Source organism: Myxocyprinus asiaticus, chromosome 6 (assembly GCF_019703515.2).
Source record: "Myxocyprinus asiaticus isolate MX2 ecotype Aquarium Trade chromosome 6, UBuf_Myxa_2, whole genome shotgun sequence".
In the NCBI taxonomy this organism is placed as follows: domain Eukaryota; kingdom Metazoa; phylum Chordata; class Actinopteri; order Cypriniformes; family Catostomidae; genus Myxocyprinus; species Myxocyprinus asiaticus.
Window position 1 is genome coordinate 43,456,376 of NC_059349.1, and position 14,651 is coordinate 43,471,026.

At 39.5% G+C, this 14,651-nt stretch overlaps 1 protein-coding gene across 1 annotated transcript; it reads left to right on the forward strand.

The window, feature by feature from the left end:
* The first annotated feature begins 3,955 nt into the window (after positions 1–3,955).
* On the forward strand, positions 3,956–14,540 carry LOC127442383 (E3 ubiquitin-protein ligase MARCHF11-like). The gene is made up of 4 exons (XM_051700370.1): positions 3,956–4,682; positions 6,477–6,632; positions 7,663–7,855; positions 12,471–14,540. Exons 1-4 carry the CDS (start codon positions 4,338–4,340, stop codon positions 12,779–12,781), a joined length of 1,005 nt encoding a protein of 334 aa, XP_051556330.1. The 5' UTR covers positions 3,956–4,337; the 3' UTR covers positions 12,782–14,540.
* The last annotated feature ends 111 nt before the right edge of the window (positions 14,541–14,651 follow it).

Sequence of the window (14,651 nt, forward strand, 5' to 3'; positions counted from 1 at the left end):
GAGCCAGGTGTGAAAACGCCCTTAGACTTGAATTACTGTTAATTTTGCTGCTACACTATCCAGCTGACTAGTTAACAATAAAGTGTTTCTTAATAAGCTATACATTTCTATTGAAATAATGTGTAGTTAGAGGTTCGTGTTCCTTTACATATTACAGAGTACCCCTAGTTAGTTCCACACAATAATGTAAAGATATTCTAAACTGGTTATGCAAAAAAAAAAACAACAACACTGGTATCGGATCGGGATCGGTGTCGACCGATACTGAGATTTCAGATATCGCAATCAGATCGGAAGAGAAAACAGTGGTATTGGTACATCCCTAGTTTTTTAACAGGGTTACTGTAAATTGACCACAAACAAAAGCAACATTACTATTTTTGTTACCAGTCATATTTCTGAAAAGTGCATGCCTACTTTGTGATAAAAGCCACCGGTTAAAGGTTAATTAATATCTGCCTTCTGAGTTTTGATAATATCACAGGGTGTGTATCAGTATGACTGCGCTTATTGGCTATTTTAAAAAATGGCTCGAGCTGTTCTTCAACAAGTTTTGTTGTCTTCATGTTTCAGTAGGAAATAGTGTAATGTAAGCTGTGCTTTTCAAGACACTTCATGGGGACATTAATATCTGCCTTCTGAGTTTTGATTATATCACAGGAACATTTTGAAATAATTTTACGGGAATATAACTTATTTTTACACTTAAATCATTGGTTTCTCTGAGTCCCTGCACATAAAGACAGTAAGGTCAATATCAAAAGAACAGGAGGGTTGCAGTAAAACTACAAATGGATTAAATCCTTAACTCTCATGAGGCGCTAACGTCTGAATGTAATGGTTTGACCAATCACAGCGCAGTAATTTACATATACCCCACCTCGACAGTTTAAACGAGTAATTTTAATTGTTTTAGAGAAAATAATGCATACGTCCAACATACAAAACATGTCAGCCTCAAAGAGATATTCTTTGTATTAACACTGTTTAGCGGTTTAGAATAAATAAATAAATAAATAAATAAATAAATAAATGTAACATGGTACCACAGATGAAAAGTATTTCCCTTTATAGAGAGTTTATGAGCTACGTAAACTCCCTATTTGATCGGAGCGGTAGGAAGCTTACTGTAGAGGTCACAAACGGAGTGTCTATCACTCATCGATTAACCTCGGGGAAGGTCTGAGATAAGAGCCAATCGCTGTCTTAACGGGACATTGTCTGAAAAGGTCTGAGATAAGAGCCAATCGCTGTCTTAACGGGACATTGTCTGAAAAGGTGAGCGAGTGCCCAGAAAACATGGGTCACTGTGCGGTGTAATCGCACAAGACGTTGGTAGTTGCTCAATGTAAAGCAAACCAACTGATGCGATCCACGCAGACTTGGAAATGCTCGCGGCTGGCGCTATGAGTTCAATGTGTGAGCTAGCAGGACATGCTAGAACCCAATTCAGACTACTCTCTCCCCGCTCTTTTGCCTACTCACAAGTTATTTGAAAAGATAACATATGCGTACTTCATTCGTTTAAATACACCGGTGATAAATTTTAGCACTTATTTCACAATGCAAATATATATATATATATATATATAAAAAAATGAATGCTTTTGCTAGACCTTTTTAGTCTGAATCTTCATTCAATGAGAGGAGGACAGCAACTTTTGTGGTTTTGATAAGGGCTCTGGCCTTAAGAGAACTTATTATGCATCATTATGTCTTTTTGTACTAATTGTACACTGTAGAGCTTAGTCAGGACTTGCTTATAGAATATAAGCAGTGCTGTTGAATTTACAGATACATTTTGGGGCATTTTAGGCTTTAAATGTTTTTTATGGAATGTTGCAATAAAGTTTATTATTATTTTGGAAGCTTTTTTCGCAGCTCTTTGTAATACATTAATCTGACGACTGTCTCTGTCTATGAGAGTTTTTTTTTTTTTTTTTTTTTAGAAATTAAGATTTTAGTATATTAGTAGGTTAAGCACTGTATTTGGAAGTTATTCATGAAGCTCTAATCTGTATCAGAAACAAGATCTTACTCTACCCTCTGGGCATCACAGGAACTGTGCTTGACTGGTTTAACTCCTATCTCTCAGGTAGGTCCTTCAAGGTAGCCTGGAGAGGTGAGGTATCCAAGCCACATCAGCTACTTACTGGGGTACCTCAGGGATCAGTGCTTGGGCCACTTCTCTTCTCTATATACACAACATCACTGGGACCCATCATTCAGGCACATGGTTTCTCTTACCACAGCTACGCTGATGACACGCAACTCTACTTGTCTTTCCAGCCCAACGACACCACAGTGACTGCTCGAATTTCTGCCTCCCTGGCAGACATCTCATCCTGGATGAAGGAGCACCACCTGCAACTCAACCCAGCCAAGACCGTACTCCTTGTCTTTCCAGCCAACCCTGCTGTTGAACACAACATCACTGTGCAGCTGGGTGCAACTACAGTAACGCCTTCCAAATCGGTCAGAAATCTAGGGGTAACCATCGACAACAGGCTAAATTTCACAGACCACATCTCAAAGACCGCAAGATCATGTAGATTTACACTCTACAATATCAGGAAGATAAGACCCTTCCTCTCTGAACATGCCACACAACTGCTTGTCCAGTCACTTGTCATAACTAGACTGGACTACTGTAACGCTCTCATTGCAGGCCTCCCTGCATGTGCAATTAGACCCCTGCAAATGATCCAGAATGCAGCAACACGTCTGGTCTTTAATGAACCAAAGAGAGCGTATGTTACACCTCTCCTCATCTCTCTCCACTGGCTACCAGATGATGCACGTATCAAATTCAAGGCTCTGATGCTGGCATACAGAACAGTCACTGGGTCTGCTCCAGTATACCTAAAATCATTTATGCAGAGCTATGCGCCCACTAGAAGCCTGCGGTCGGCTAAGGAACGTCGCCTTGTTGTACCAACACAAAGAGGCACCAAAACACTCTCCCGGACTTTCAGCTTCATCATACCACGTTGGTGGGACGACCTTCCGAACTCCATCCGTGAAGCTGACTCACTCTCTGTCTTCAAAAACTGACTAAAAACACATCTTTTCCATGAGCACTTAACCAGTCACTAAAAAAAATAAAACATTTCCTGTTGCACTTTATTCTGTTTTGAATACTATTCAGATGCTAGTGATACTTTGTAATACAGCACTTTTCATACCACTGTCTCCTTAAGATGATTCGCTTATGTTTTCCTCTTTTGTAAGTCGCTTTGGATAAAAGCCTCTGCCAAATGAATAAATGGAAATGGAAATGTAAGATGTAAGGGAAACCTGAACTGAAACCTGTGGCCCTGCAGCATTTTGCCAACTATTACTACTGTAATATCATAACCAATAATAATAATAATAATAATAATAATAATAATTATTATTATTATTATTATTTATATAAACTCTGATAATTGAAAAGGGGATATCTGTAGAAATATCAGAATAAAAGTTTTTTTCATGACTAAATAAACTGTACCATTGACCATGTCACTGTCAAGCCTATTATGTTTCTGAAGGCATAATTACAACTCAAAACATATCTGCATATCAATATTTATAGTGAATAAGGACTTAGATTTTAAAATGTTTCTCACACAAAGCGATCGTATTACTTTAAAGCACTTGAGTTGTATGGATTGCCTTTAGGTCCTTTTTGGAGCTTGAAAGTAATAAGTTTACACGTAATACCTTTTCACATTCTTTTAGTCATTTTGTTAATTTTTTTTATGGCAGTGGTGGCTATATTATGGTATTAGGTATAATACCACGTTGCCACAGTTTTATTTTATAATGGCTATGGTTACTATGGTAAATCTTTTAAGTCAGTCCGTGCTGCAGACAGAGCGCGTGCCTCCAGGGCGGGTGGCTTGCAGGTTAAATGATCAATCATATGGAACATTTACCCAAACGACTTTCTTATATACAGCATCGTCGTCCATCCTTGCGCGCCGTGCAACACTCACGCATTTGCCACACTCAAGCCGTTGTAATCGGCGTATTTCATGCTTTTGTGAAGGGAGACTGTGGTTATGCGTGTTTTATATCTCAACTGCTCGGTGTTCCAGCACCGCGCCCGGATGGAAATGTGTCTTTCGGGGAGAAGCCGCTTTCAGCCAACTAGACACCGAGCACAGCGCGCCACACAGCCTGGGCATCTGCAACTTTTAAGAATACATGCGGTTTGAGATACAGATCTATGGCCAGACGATACAACCTGCGTCCCAGAGGACAGAATAGGGGTTGTGGGAAATCTGACAGAGGCTCTTAAGAGCTATAACTCCAAATTGTGCTGTTTCATTCTGGTTTTAGTGCCGTCATTCATGGATGTGCACGCAGAGGCGGGTCCGTTGCACGAGCAAACGGTGGAAGAGCCACCGGGAGGCGCCACGGTGACTGTCATCACCGCACAGTGTCAGGTCGAAACGGTGGTGGGGTGTGACGCCGAGCTCGGCGAGGATGACCTACAGTCGGGCGCTGGAGCTCAAACACCGGGGGCGGTTGTTCCAGACACGGAGATCGAGAGCGAGGATGGTGCGCGTGCAGGGGCGGACAGACCTCTCGAGGAGCAGAGAGCGGGGAAAACGGAAACCGTGGGTTCCAGTTGCAGCAACGAGAGCTGCGTCCCGACCCCAGGCTGTCGGATTTGCTTCCAAGGAGCCGAACAGGTAAGGGGTCGTTCAGACGAGCACGTTCTTGGGCTTAAAAGGCCAGACGCAGCGCAATACATGTAAGAGTAAGCAGGTGTCTCGTTTTTTTTTTAAATTTATTTTAATTTTATACCTGACACGGCGTCGAAAAAATGTGGCACTCCTTTGCGTGACGCTGAAAAACAGCGAGACGTGGCGCAGCGGTCAAAGACATCCATCTAGTGCATGTTTATATAGGAAAAACAACGGGAAAAGACCACAGACGTACGCACAAACGTATTCGGTGTGAACGGCCCCTGACTAAAATGCTATTTCTTAAAGGTGCTGTAAGCGATTTTTTTTAATGGAATGATATGCAGAAAATGTTCCTTCTCCCTGAAATATATCACCAAAATAAGTGTCCTGAGATATCTCACTAGTCTCTGTGACAGCATTAGACTGTGTTAACAATAAACAAAAAATTGACCGCAGGACTTTACATCATCTTGCGCATTCTCAAAGTGTAGTAGTTGAAGCGATTAATTCAGGTTTAATGCCATCTTTAGATTCATAACAGTTGTCAGCGTTATTTTGCTACTGTTTTGACAACGGTGAGAAGGTGAGGTCTCAACCTATCTTTAGAGGGCGTTGTTTTGGAAAGAGGGGGCGTGTCTTTTTCAACAGCTGGGCCTTGTGGAAGTTCCAGAACGGCTAAAATCGCTTACAACACCTTGTTGGTTTATGTACACATGCGTCAGACCGGCATATTTGACCATCGCTGTTTTTTCAGTGTCTCGCTCTATGAGCATTGCATTTTAAGACGTGCGTCAACACTTTTTAAAACGCGTTGTGAGGACCGTTCTATTCATTTGCAGCTATTTCTGTTTTTAATTAAAGAATGCGTCCTGTGTGAAGAGTACACGTTATTATCTGTAAATTCAGCACCGTGGACAAGGATCGAACAAAAAGTATGCGCTTCTACGGATAACATACAGGTATAACAGAGTCAGTGGTTCATTGAAATATCCTGCTGTTGAAGAGCGTTAGGACATTCGGGGGAGAACAATATAAACCTTAGGCTATCCATATAAACTTGCATAAATATAAACATATTTTAGATTTATAAAAAGACAGCCTACATTATTAATACAGTTATTAGAATACAAGAAACCTGAGATCAAACATTCCTGATGCTTTGAACTGATATATTGTACAGTTTGAGTGTGTGTCTGTGTGTGTGTGTGTGTGTGTGTGTGTGTGTGTGTGTGTGTGTATTGGTGAGATGTCAGATCCATTAGAATACCTGCTGCTTGTTTCATCCTTTCATCTCTAATGCTTTTCACTTCCTGCAGCTAATGTGCTTCCTCAAGACGCCTTGTCTCTCTCTGAGTGTGAGTGTGTGTTTGTGTGTGTGTTTGTGTTCCACTCTGTCTTTAGACTCATTATAGTTCTAAATGAGGATGTTTCTGAAATTATTCATGAATCCACAGATGAATCATTTCCTTTCCACTCATACCAAACTGAATCTCTGTCATTATTCATATTATGTTTCATTGATTTCACTTGTTCTTCTCATTCAGGAGACAGACTTTGGCTTTGAATTCATCTGCTCCCTTGTTCATGGTTCCACACCCTTAATGCTCAACCCAACAGTAGAGGATGCAAAGACACACATCTCCCCCTAGTTTTTGATAATATTTTATTTCTATTGGAAGTCATACATGGAGGATCTCCAGTCAAACAGCTTTCAAATGGTCTGTGTTTTATCTTTGTGTGTTATATGTGTCTGAGTGATATATCTGTGTATGTGGTGTGTGTTGTGATTGGTTACAGGGTGAGCTGCTGAGCCCGTGCCGCTGTGCTGGTTCTGTTCGACATGCCCATCAGCAGTGTCTGCTCAAATGGATCAGTGAGAAGGGCTCCTGGACCTGTGAACTCTGTAACTACAGATTCAACATTCTACCCATACATATCAAGCCCCCACAGCAGGTAAATGCATACACAAACATGTATACAAATCTTTATATACACATACATGCTAAGAGATGCAAAATATATCTGTCACAATATCGATTTTTGCATATCAGTTGGCCCATTTAAAAAAAAATTTACTGGCATATTTTCCTGCCATTTTTGAAAATGACTGGAATCATTTTTATTTAATTACTGGCATTTTAAGCACTTAAAATTCATCCATCTTTTCTAATTTTGATGCATGCTTTTGTTTGAAGCATGTAAAATTCTATACTTGAGCTTTTGCGGGAACTCTGCGGCCTGCTGGGGGGTCCAAAAGGAGGGATGCTATGTCGCAAAAAAAGTTTACACTTAAAATGTTCAAGTCTCCGAATACATAAGTCATATGTGGTATCGTTCGAAAGCTTAGAATCTGAACTTTTCATATATATAAAACCATCATTTCTGCATTTATGTTACATAAAACAACAAAATAAGGCCTGAAAACATTTGCGTCGCAATCAGCGCCATCTTGAGATGATGATAAAATGTTATACATAATCGCAAAGGGGAGGCTTAGCTTTCTAATGGCTAGATTTTTATAGATTGAGCTTCTAGTCCACTCAGAGGCTGAGATATTCAATGAAACAATAAAGGGGGTGCGTGAACTGAAATTAGACTGAATGTCTATGGACGAGCACATCTGTGAGGGCTAAAATGCATTAGAGGGCCATCTACATTTCAGATATGAAACAATGAGACCATTTTTTTTTTGCAGTTAGTCCACAGTATGTGTAAATGGTAAGCTTTTAAATTTGAGTGTGAAAAAATTGCAGGCAGCAGCCCAAAAATGCCACATGCAAAACATATCAGGCAGATTGGATTTATAATATTGACCATCGTATATGTAATCAGCCATTTTCAGCATTATCATATTCTGCCAAAATTATACATATGCTGTATATGCACAAAACAGGCCCTTCTGAAAAACAGACCTGTATTCTATATTCATTAAAGCTGTTATGTGAACAAAACATTAAATGTGTTTGTTTGTGTGTTTTGCCAGTGGCAGGCAGTCACAATGACTTTGGTGGAGAAGGTGCAGGTCATTGCAGTGTTGCTGGGTGGCATCTTCCTATTGGCCAGTGTGTCGTGGCTGCTGTGGTCAGCACTGAGTCCTGAGGCACTATGGCAACGAAGTGACCTCCTTTTCCAGATCTGCTACGGCATGTATGCAGTCATGGACCTTGTGTGTATTGGTGAGACACAAATACTGTATCTACACTCAATCAGCCATATATTTTCTCTGCGTATGTTTGTATGTGCTGTGGAGGTGTGGTACTACTGTTATTTGTTATACAGGGAGAGAAACGGGGGCCATGTACACACTAATCTGTTTAAGTTTGAAACCTCCATTTTCAGTATCCTAACATCATTATTTTAAGCAAAGTATGCAGTTGTGAAGAGCATTTTCAAAAGTCTCCGTTTTCGGTGAAGGGACACGCCATTGTAGTGTAGGCGTAAATGTAGCAAAATCAATGTGTTTCCAAACTAAAACGTATCAGTGTGTGGACATGGCCTGAAAAAGAGTGAAAGTAGAAAACGTTTCTTTATTTTTTCTACTTGCTTCTATTCTGAGAATGGATGGATTGATTCATTAAGTGAGATGTTGAAAAACAGATGATCAGCACAAAGAAGCCACTCTCATAAAACTAAACGTTTCTATTAGAACCAAAAAGAGTTTTACAGTTTGATGCCATATAGGAGAACCTTTTTAAGTTCTATTAAATGCTATTTATTCTCCAGTTGTTTAGACCAGGGGTTTTCAAACTTTTTGATGCAAGGACCCCCAGATATAATGACTGCCTTATGAGGGACTCCCTTGCTTAAATATAAAGGCAGTTTTATATTTTAATGTATAAATAGAATATATTTATATTCTTTGTGAAAAATAGAAAGTGTGACACATTGTTGGCAAAATTAAATAGTTGCCGTTTATATTGTCATTTACAGTATTGTAACAGCCAAAAGAAATTGTTAAAGCATTATCTGTTAAAAGTTTACTTTGTATTATGTTGACAGTCTTTTTACTACCCACTTTTAGAGTAATGTTGGGCATATAAACCTGAAGAAAAGTTTTATCTGAATTTGTAATTCGATTAATATTTATTAGTAGATTTTAGAAAGCAGAATGAAATGGCAATAATGGCAAATTTTGTTTAACTGTTTTTTTTTTGTTTTTTTTGTTTTTTTTTTTTTTTACGCTTTTTTTTTTCTCTGAAATTTTCCACGGACCCCCTAGCACCCCCATTGTGGCCCCCTGGGAGTCCCCGGAACCCAGTTTGAAAACCCCTGGTTTAGACAACCCATCTATCTACTGGTGACCTTACCTCATGCGACCCTGCGTCCACATGCGTGGACATTGTATTTTGGCTTTGTCACACATTTTGTAGAAGGTAACTAAAAACACATTTAAAGTAATGCACTTATAATTAAAGTCTATGGGAAGAATAGTGAAGTTCGTATTTTTGTTATCGCACTTCGGCAAAAATTAGTGTTAATAAATTATTTAACCTTGTGTGATCCCGCGTCCACATGCGTGGACATTGTATTTTGGCTTCGCTATATTCAACGCATAATTTAATTTCATTTAAGGAGAGTGTGCTGTCAGTAAAGGGTTAAACTTTTGACGTACATAGTCATTTGACAAAACAACATGGTGCCGATCACAGCAGAGTTTGTCTTTGGGAGAAACGCCAACAAAACGACATTTGGTAAGAAACCTAGGTAAGTTTTTACATTGAAACCTATTTGAGTCAAAAGATTAGAGTCTCTAGTTTAATCCGATATGCCATTTTTAAAATTAGAGCGATTTATCGTGAAACAGCATGCTATTAAACAGAATGACCATGTAAGTTGCGTGTGGATCGCGGAGAATAGTATGAGTCTCCACATGCTGTGAGTCTCCGCGGTATCATGCACAGCGAGCCTTGTGATAAGATGCGCGGCTTGACTATCTCAGAAGCGGAGGCAACTGAGACTTGTCCTCCGCCATCCCAATTGAGGTGAGTAACCGTGCCACCACGAGGACCTAGTAAGCAGTGGGAATTGGGCATGCCAAATTGGGGAGAAAAGGGGAGAAAAAATAATAATAAAAAAACCCCAGAATGACCATGTACGTGGACTGTATGATCCTTTTCATTAAAAATATCAATGGATGCATACAAAAGCTGGAAAATGTTGCTTTCAGAGACTGTATACAGAGTTAGAATGAAAATAAGATGCATTTCAAACTGTTCTGAGACCAGTGCAGAAAGACAGCACACTGGAGGTTAAGTCATTCACTAAATAGGGAGCAAGGGAGCATCCTATAGCTGAAGAGCATTCAATCTAAACTTCCTACCAAAAGTTCAGTTTCAGACTGCAGATGATGTTTGGACAACTCAACATGTTTGGCAGACATGGGACAATGGTAATCAGTACATAGATTCAGAATTCTTCATGCAAAATTATATTTTAACATGGTTGGCAGTGATTGGATGATGCTGGCCATTACTTAGAATCAGAATTAATTATGCTTCTTTCTGATGTAATGTCTGTAATTTCTCAAAAACATGAATAACCAACACTCTTGGAAACATAATAAACAACTGATGATTTTAAAAAAATCTGACTTTCTATAACTTAGTCCTGCTGTCCACATACTGTATGTATGACTATTTGCTCTAGAAATTATTTATTTTTTTGTGCATATTGTTTAGGGGCTATTAGTTACAAATCAAAAAGGAGAATGGAAATTGCATATAGCAGTCATGCACTGGTCTCAAAGGACCCATAATCCAATATGCTGATCTAAAGAACATATAATATACTGTAACATCAAGAACTTTTTTAATGTCCAGACAGAGAACCATATAGTCAACTCAAGAACCCTATACAGAGAAAAAGTGTACTTTGTTGAACCTTTAGAATCTTTATTTTTAAGTGTTAACAGAAAAATTATGCAGATAAATACATATGCTATAGACCCTTTTCTCATTTCACGTGTTTTGAACATGGAAGTAAACTTCTATAGATGTACACAGGAGACCAGAGCAAGTATTATTTTTGCGATTCCATTTGCTCCAACAGCAAAAGCAAAAATCCATTATTATGTTTTCATGACTTTCCAAAAGAGATAAAAAAAAGAGAGAGAATTACAACAGTCAAAAGAGAGAAAGATGCCAAATTTACTATAATTTTTCAGCAGCTGTTTTTGAAACCCCATAGGAGCAGTGTTGACAAATTTTTCTTTAAAGGTGCAATATGTAAAAATTTTAATGTAATATTCGCGGACTTTCTAGTTTGCCTATTAAAGCCTGTAGACTGATTTTCATGGGAAGGGAGCGGGTCGCTTTTGCCGGGAAAATCCAAAAGATGTGACGTTTATGCGCGCTTCCGAGAGCCTTGCCAAAGTGCTTCCGCTATTCAACAAACTGCAACACTAGGTAACGTTATCTTAGAGATGGAATCCAGCAAACGTCCGGCTCCCAGCACAACACCAACTCCTACACAAACTCAGAGTAAGCCAAAAAAAAAAAAAAAAAAAAGTTTATCTACTGAATCCTGTCTGGCTAAGCGGGATGTGATCGTGGTCGAGCGAAAATTAGAGTGAACATCGGCAGGGCATTTTTTTTTCCTTTTTCTCCCAACTTGGAATGCCCAATTCCCAATGTGCTTTTTAAGTTCTTGTGGTCACATAGTGATTCGCCTCAGTCCGGGTGGCGGAGGACGAATCCCAGTTGCCTCCGTGTCTGAGATCGTCAACCTGTGCATCTTATCACATGGCTTGTTGAGCACGTTGCCATGGAGACATAGCACGTGTGGAGGCTTCACCCCATCCACCGCGGCAACCACGCTCAACTCACCACGCGCCCCACCGAGAACGAACCACATTATAGCGATCACAAGGTTACCCCATGTAACTCTACCCTCCCTAGCAACTGGGCTAGGGAGGGTTTGGTTGCTTAGGAGACCTGGCTGGAGTTACTCAGCACACCCTGGGATTTGAACTAGAAAACTCCAGGGGTGGTAGCCAGCTTCTTTACCACTGAGCTACCCAGGCCCCCATCAGCAGGGCATTTGATTCCTGGAGGGACTTTCGTTCGGTTTTGGGGATCAAAACCGCCCCTGATTTGGCGTTCTTCTTATTGGACAGGTAAGCTTACATAACTGCAAAGCATGTGAAATATAGTGCCATAAGGATTGATCTGTGTAATTTTAGCTAACAGTGCAGTGCAACAGTAAACTGTCTGGTATAGTTCGGTAGTATGTAGCTGTATGTGTGTATCAGTATGCTATGTTAACTGATAAGTAGTTTTAGATTAGTCTCAAAGTTTGTAGTAATACAATCATAACTGTGTAATTTTAATTATGCTACCTCATCTGTCAGCATGATGCCGGTGGATCACGTTCAGTCTCTTTGTACATTATGTCATTGTTTTGGTCGATGCTCGCTCATCACGTCCCTATGGAGTGTGTGCACGAGCAACAGGTAGCTGGCTGCAGTTCACTTAACGGCCACAGGTGTCATTAATAACAAGGGTTTCTGAATCTTACATACTGCACCTTTAATTAATGCCGTGGTAATACAACACAAAGAATAATGTTATGCATTTACCGGTCTGTTGTACATTAAATAAAAAATAGAAAAAGTTGGCTACATTAGGCTGCTAATATAAGACAGAAATGTGTCATGACACTCTGTGAAAATGGTTCATTATCAACTATACTTTTTATCGACCATTTATACTCTGAGTTTCCAGGAAGTGGAATACACAATCTAAAATATCCCCACCAAACTGTGTTCTAAAAATGTGTATCTGTGTGTTGCAGGTCTGATTGTTCATGAAGGTGGTGCTGTGTACAATGTACTGATGCGTTGGCGAGCAGTTAATCTTCTTTGGGACGTTCATAACTATGATAAAAGCCGAGACCTGGACAGCACACACAGTCCACATCGTAACCTGTGGCTGCCTCTCACAAATACGCATACAGTCTCGAACACACACTCACACACCACCCGACTGGAGTCATCGCCTCGATGCCCCCTTCACCTCCTCTCCATGTGCCTGAACACGACCTCTGAGCTCTCCCCACAGGAGGAAGGCTCAGGCGAGCTTGTTGTGAGGGTCACTTCAGTCTGACTTCAAATGAACTCATTCAGGGACCAATCCACTCTCCCTGCACTGTCCAGTGATGGGCATGGCTAACCAATGGGAAGAGCCTAAGTGTTGGGAAGAGCCTTACTTGAAAAGCACTTTAGAAGATGCACAAACTGAATTAAATATGGTATTGTTATTATGTATTGTACTGTATATTGGAGCAGGTTTTCTAGGCCTGGAGTTTAGTAACTGACTCTGGATCAGCCTTTGAGCATCAAAGTTCAACTGCAAAGCACACACATAGACATATACTAAATTGTAATACACTCACACACGCACATAACACCTGCAAAATGTATTACTGCTTTTTAGACAAATGAATGTTTGTTTAAAACCAACTTTGGTTTTGTGTTCAGGTTTTTCAGTATTCAAAACTTTCAGAGGCAGTGTTTTCCAAAAGTTTTAACTTTTGAAAGCTGAAAAATTTCAACTGCAATATACGCTGGCATAGACATCCACTGACCAATGAGAATCTCAGACAGGCAGGTTTAGGTCATGGTTAGGTTAGGCCACTTGTGTTTTAGACATTACAATTTGCTGTGTAGAGCTTTTCAGCAATGACGGCAATTTGCAGGCAAACCTGGCAGGAAAATTCGCCATGAGTTCCCTTGGGATTTTCCTATGGGTTTTTATAATGGGGGTTTTCAAAAGTGAATTTTGGAAAACATTATGTTGCTAATGAGTTGCTAAATAAGGTCTACAACTACCACAAGCATGTGAGTGAACGTGCCTGACGAAACGGAAAGCTGTCATAGTTCTTATCTAGCAACTTGTTAACAATATACTTGTTTTTTTATCACTTTTTTCAAAATTCACATTTGGGGTATGACTGTGTATAATTAATGTCCAAGTATCTTAAAGTAATGTTTACTACAGACCTTATTTTATTCATAAATCCAAAACTGCCATTATAAAAACCCTAGGAAAATACTAATTCCTGAACAGCTCTTTTCCCCTCTTGATTTCTCTCACAGATCATTCCACACCGTCAAAACGTATCTTACACATTCTTATCCGGGAAAGATACATCAGAGCTTTCTCTAGTGTGTAAGCGCCTTACATCTCCTGTTGTATTACAGCAAAAAACAAACTTGATTTTGCACTATTAGTCTTGACTCATATAAAACATTCATTTGAGTGGTCGGAGTTGGTTGTCAGATATTTCAGTAATCTTTGTGATGCTGCTAGCCTAATGGTTAAAAATCTGTGTCAGTCATACAAAGCTTAATATTAAAATTTCCAGCCAAGAAACAAGTGGTCATTTTAACCATTGTGCCCAATAGCGCCGTGAAAAATGTGAGTCGACTGATTCCGTCTGGGTCTATCTGCTGTGTTGACCTTTAAATCATCATGAAATGGCATTCACAACCCGTTTTACTTTCGTAATGTGATGTATTTCAAGTAAAACAGGATATTTAATGAGAAATGATGGGTCGGACTCCATCTGTAATTGACTGGATCATGAAAAGTAGTCTTTATATCATGCATGCTTGGAGGACTTTGTGACATCAACCAAGAAGGAATGTCATTTCAAAGGTGGAGCAAGTTACTACATTGTTTTGATGAAATTTTACAAACATTTATTTTTTGGAATAACGTGCACTGATGAAGTTTGCACAATAAGAACAGGAACATGTATTATGAAAGTAAATAGGGTCAATTTGGATTTTATAAACATCAAGAAGTAATCTGAAGTGCTTTTACTAGTAAAGTTTCAGCTCAAACAGATGCACTGCACGTCTTTGGCTGTATAGTACAGAGAGAACAAAGATGGACTGGATGTATGTTTTAATAGAATGTAAAAGCCTTTTGAAATGTTCTTACATTTATTGCCTATAAACTAATATACAGT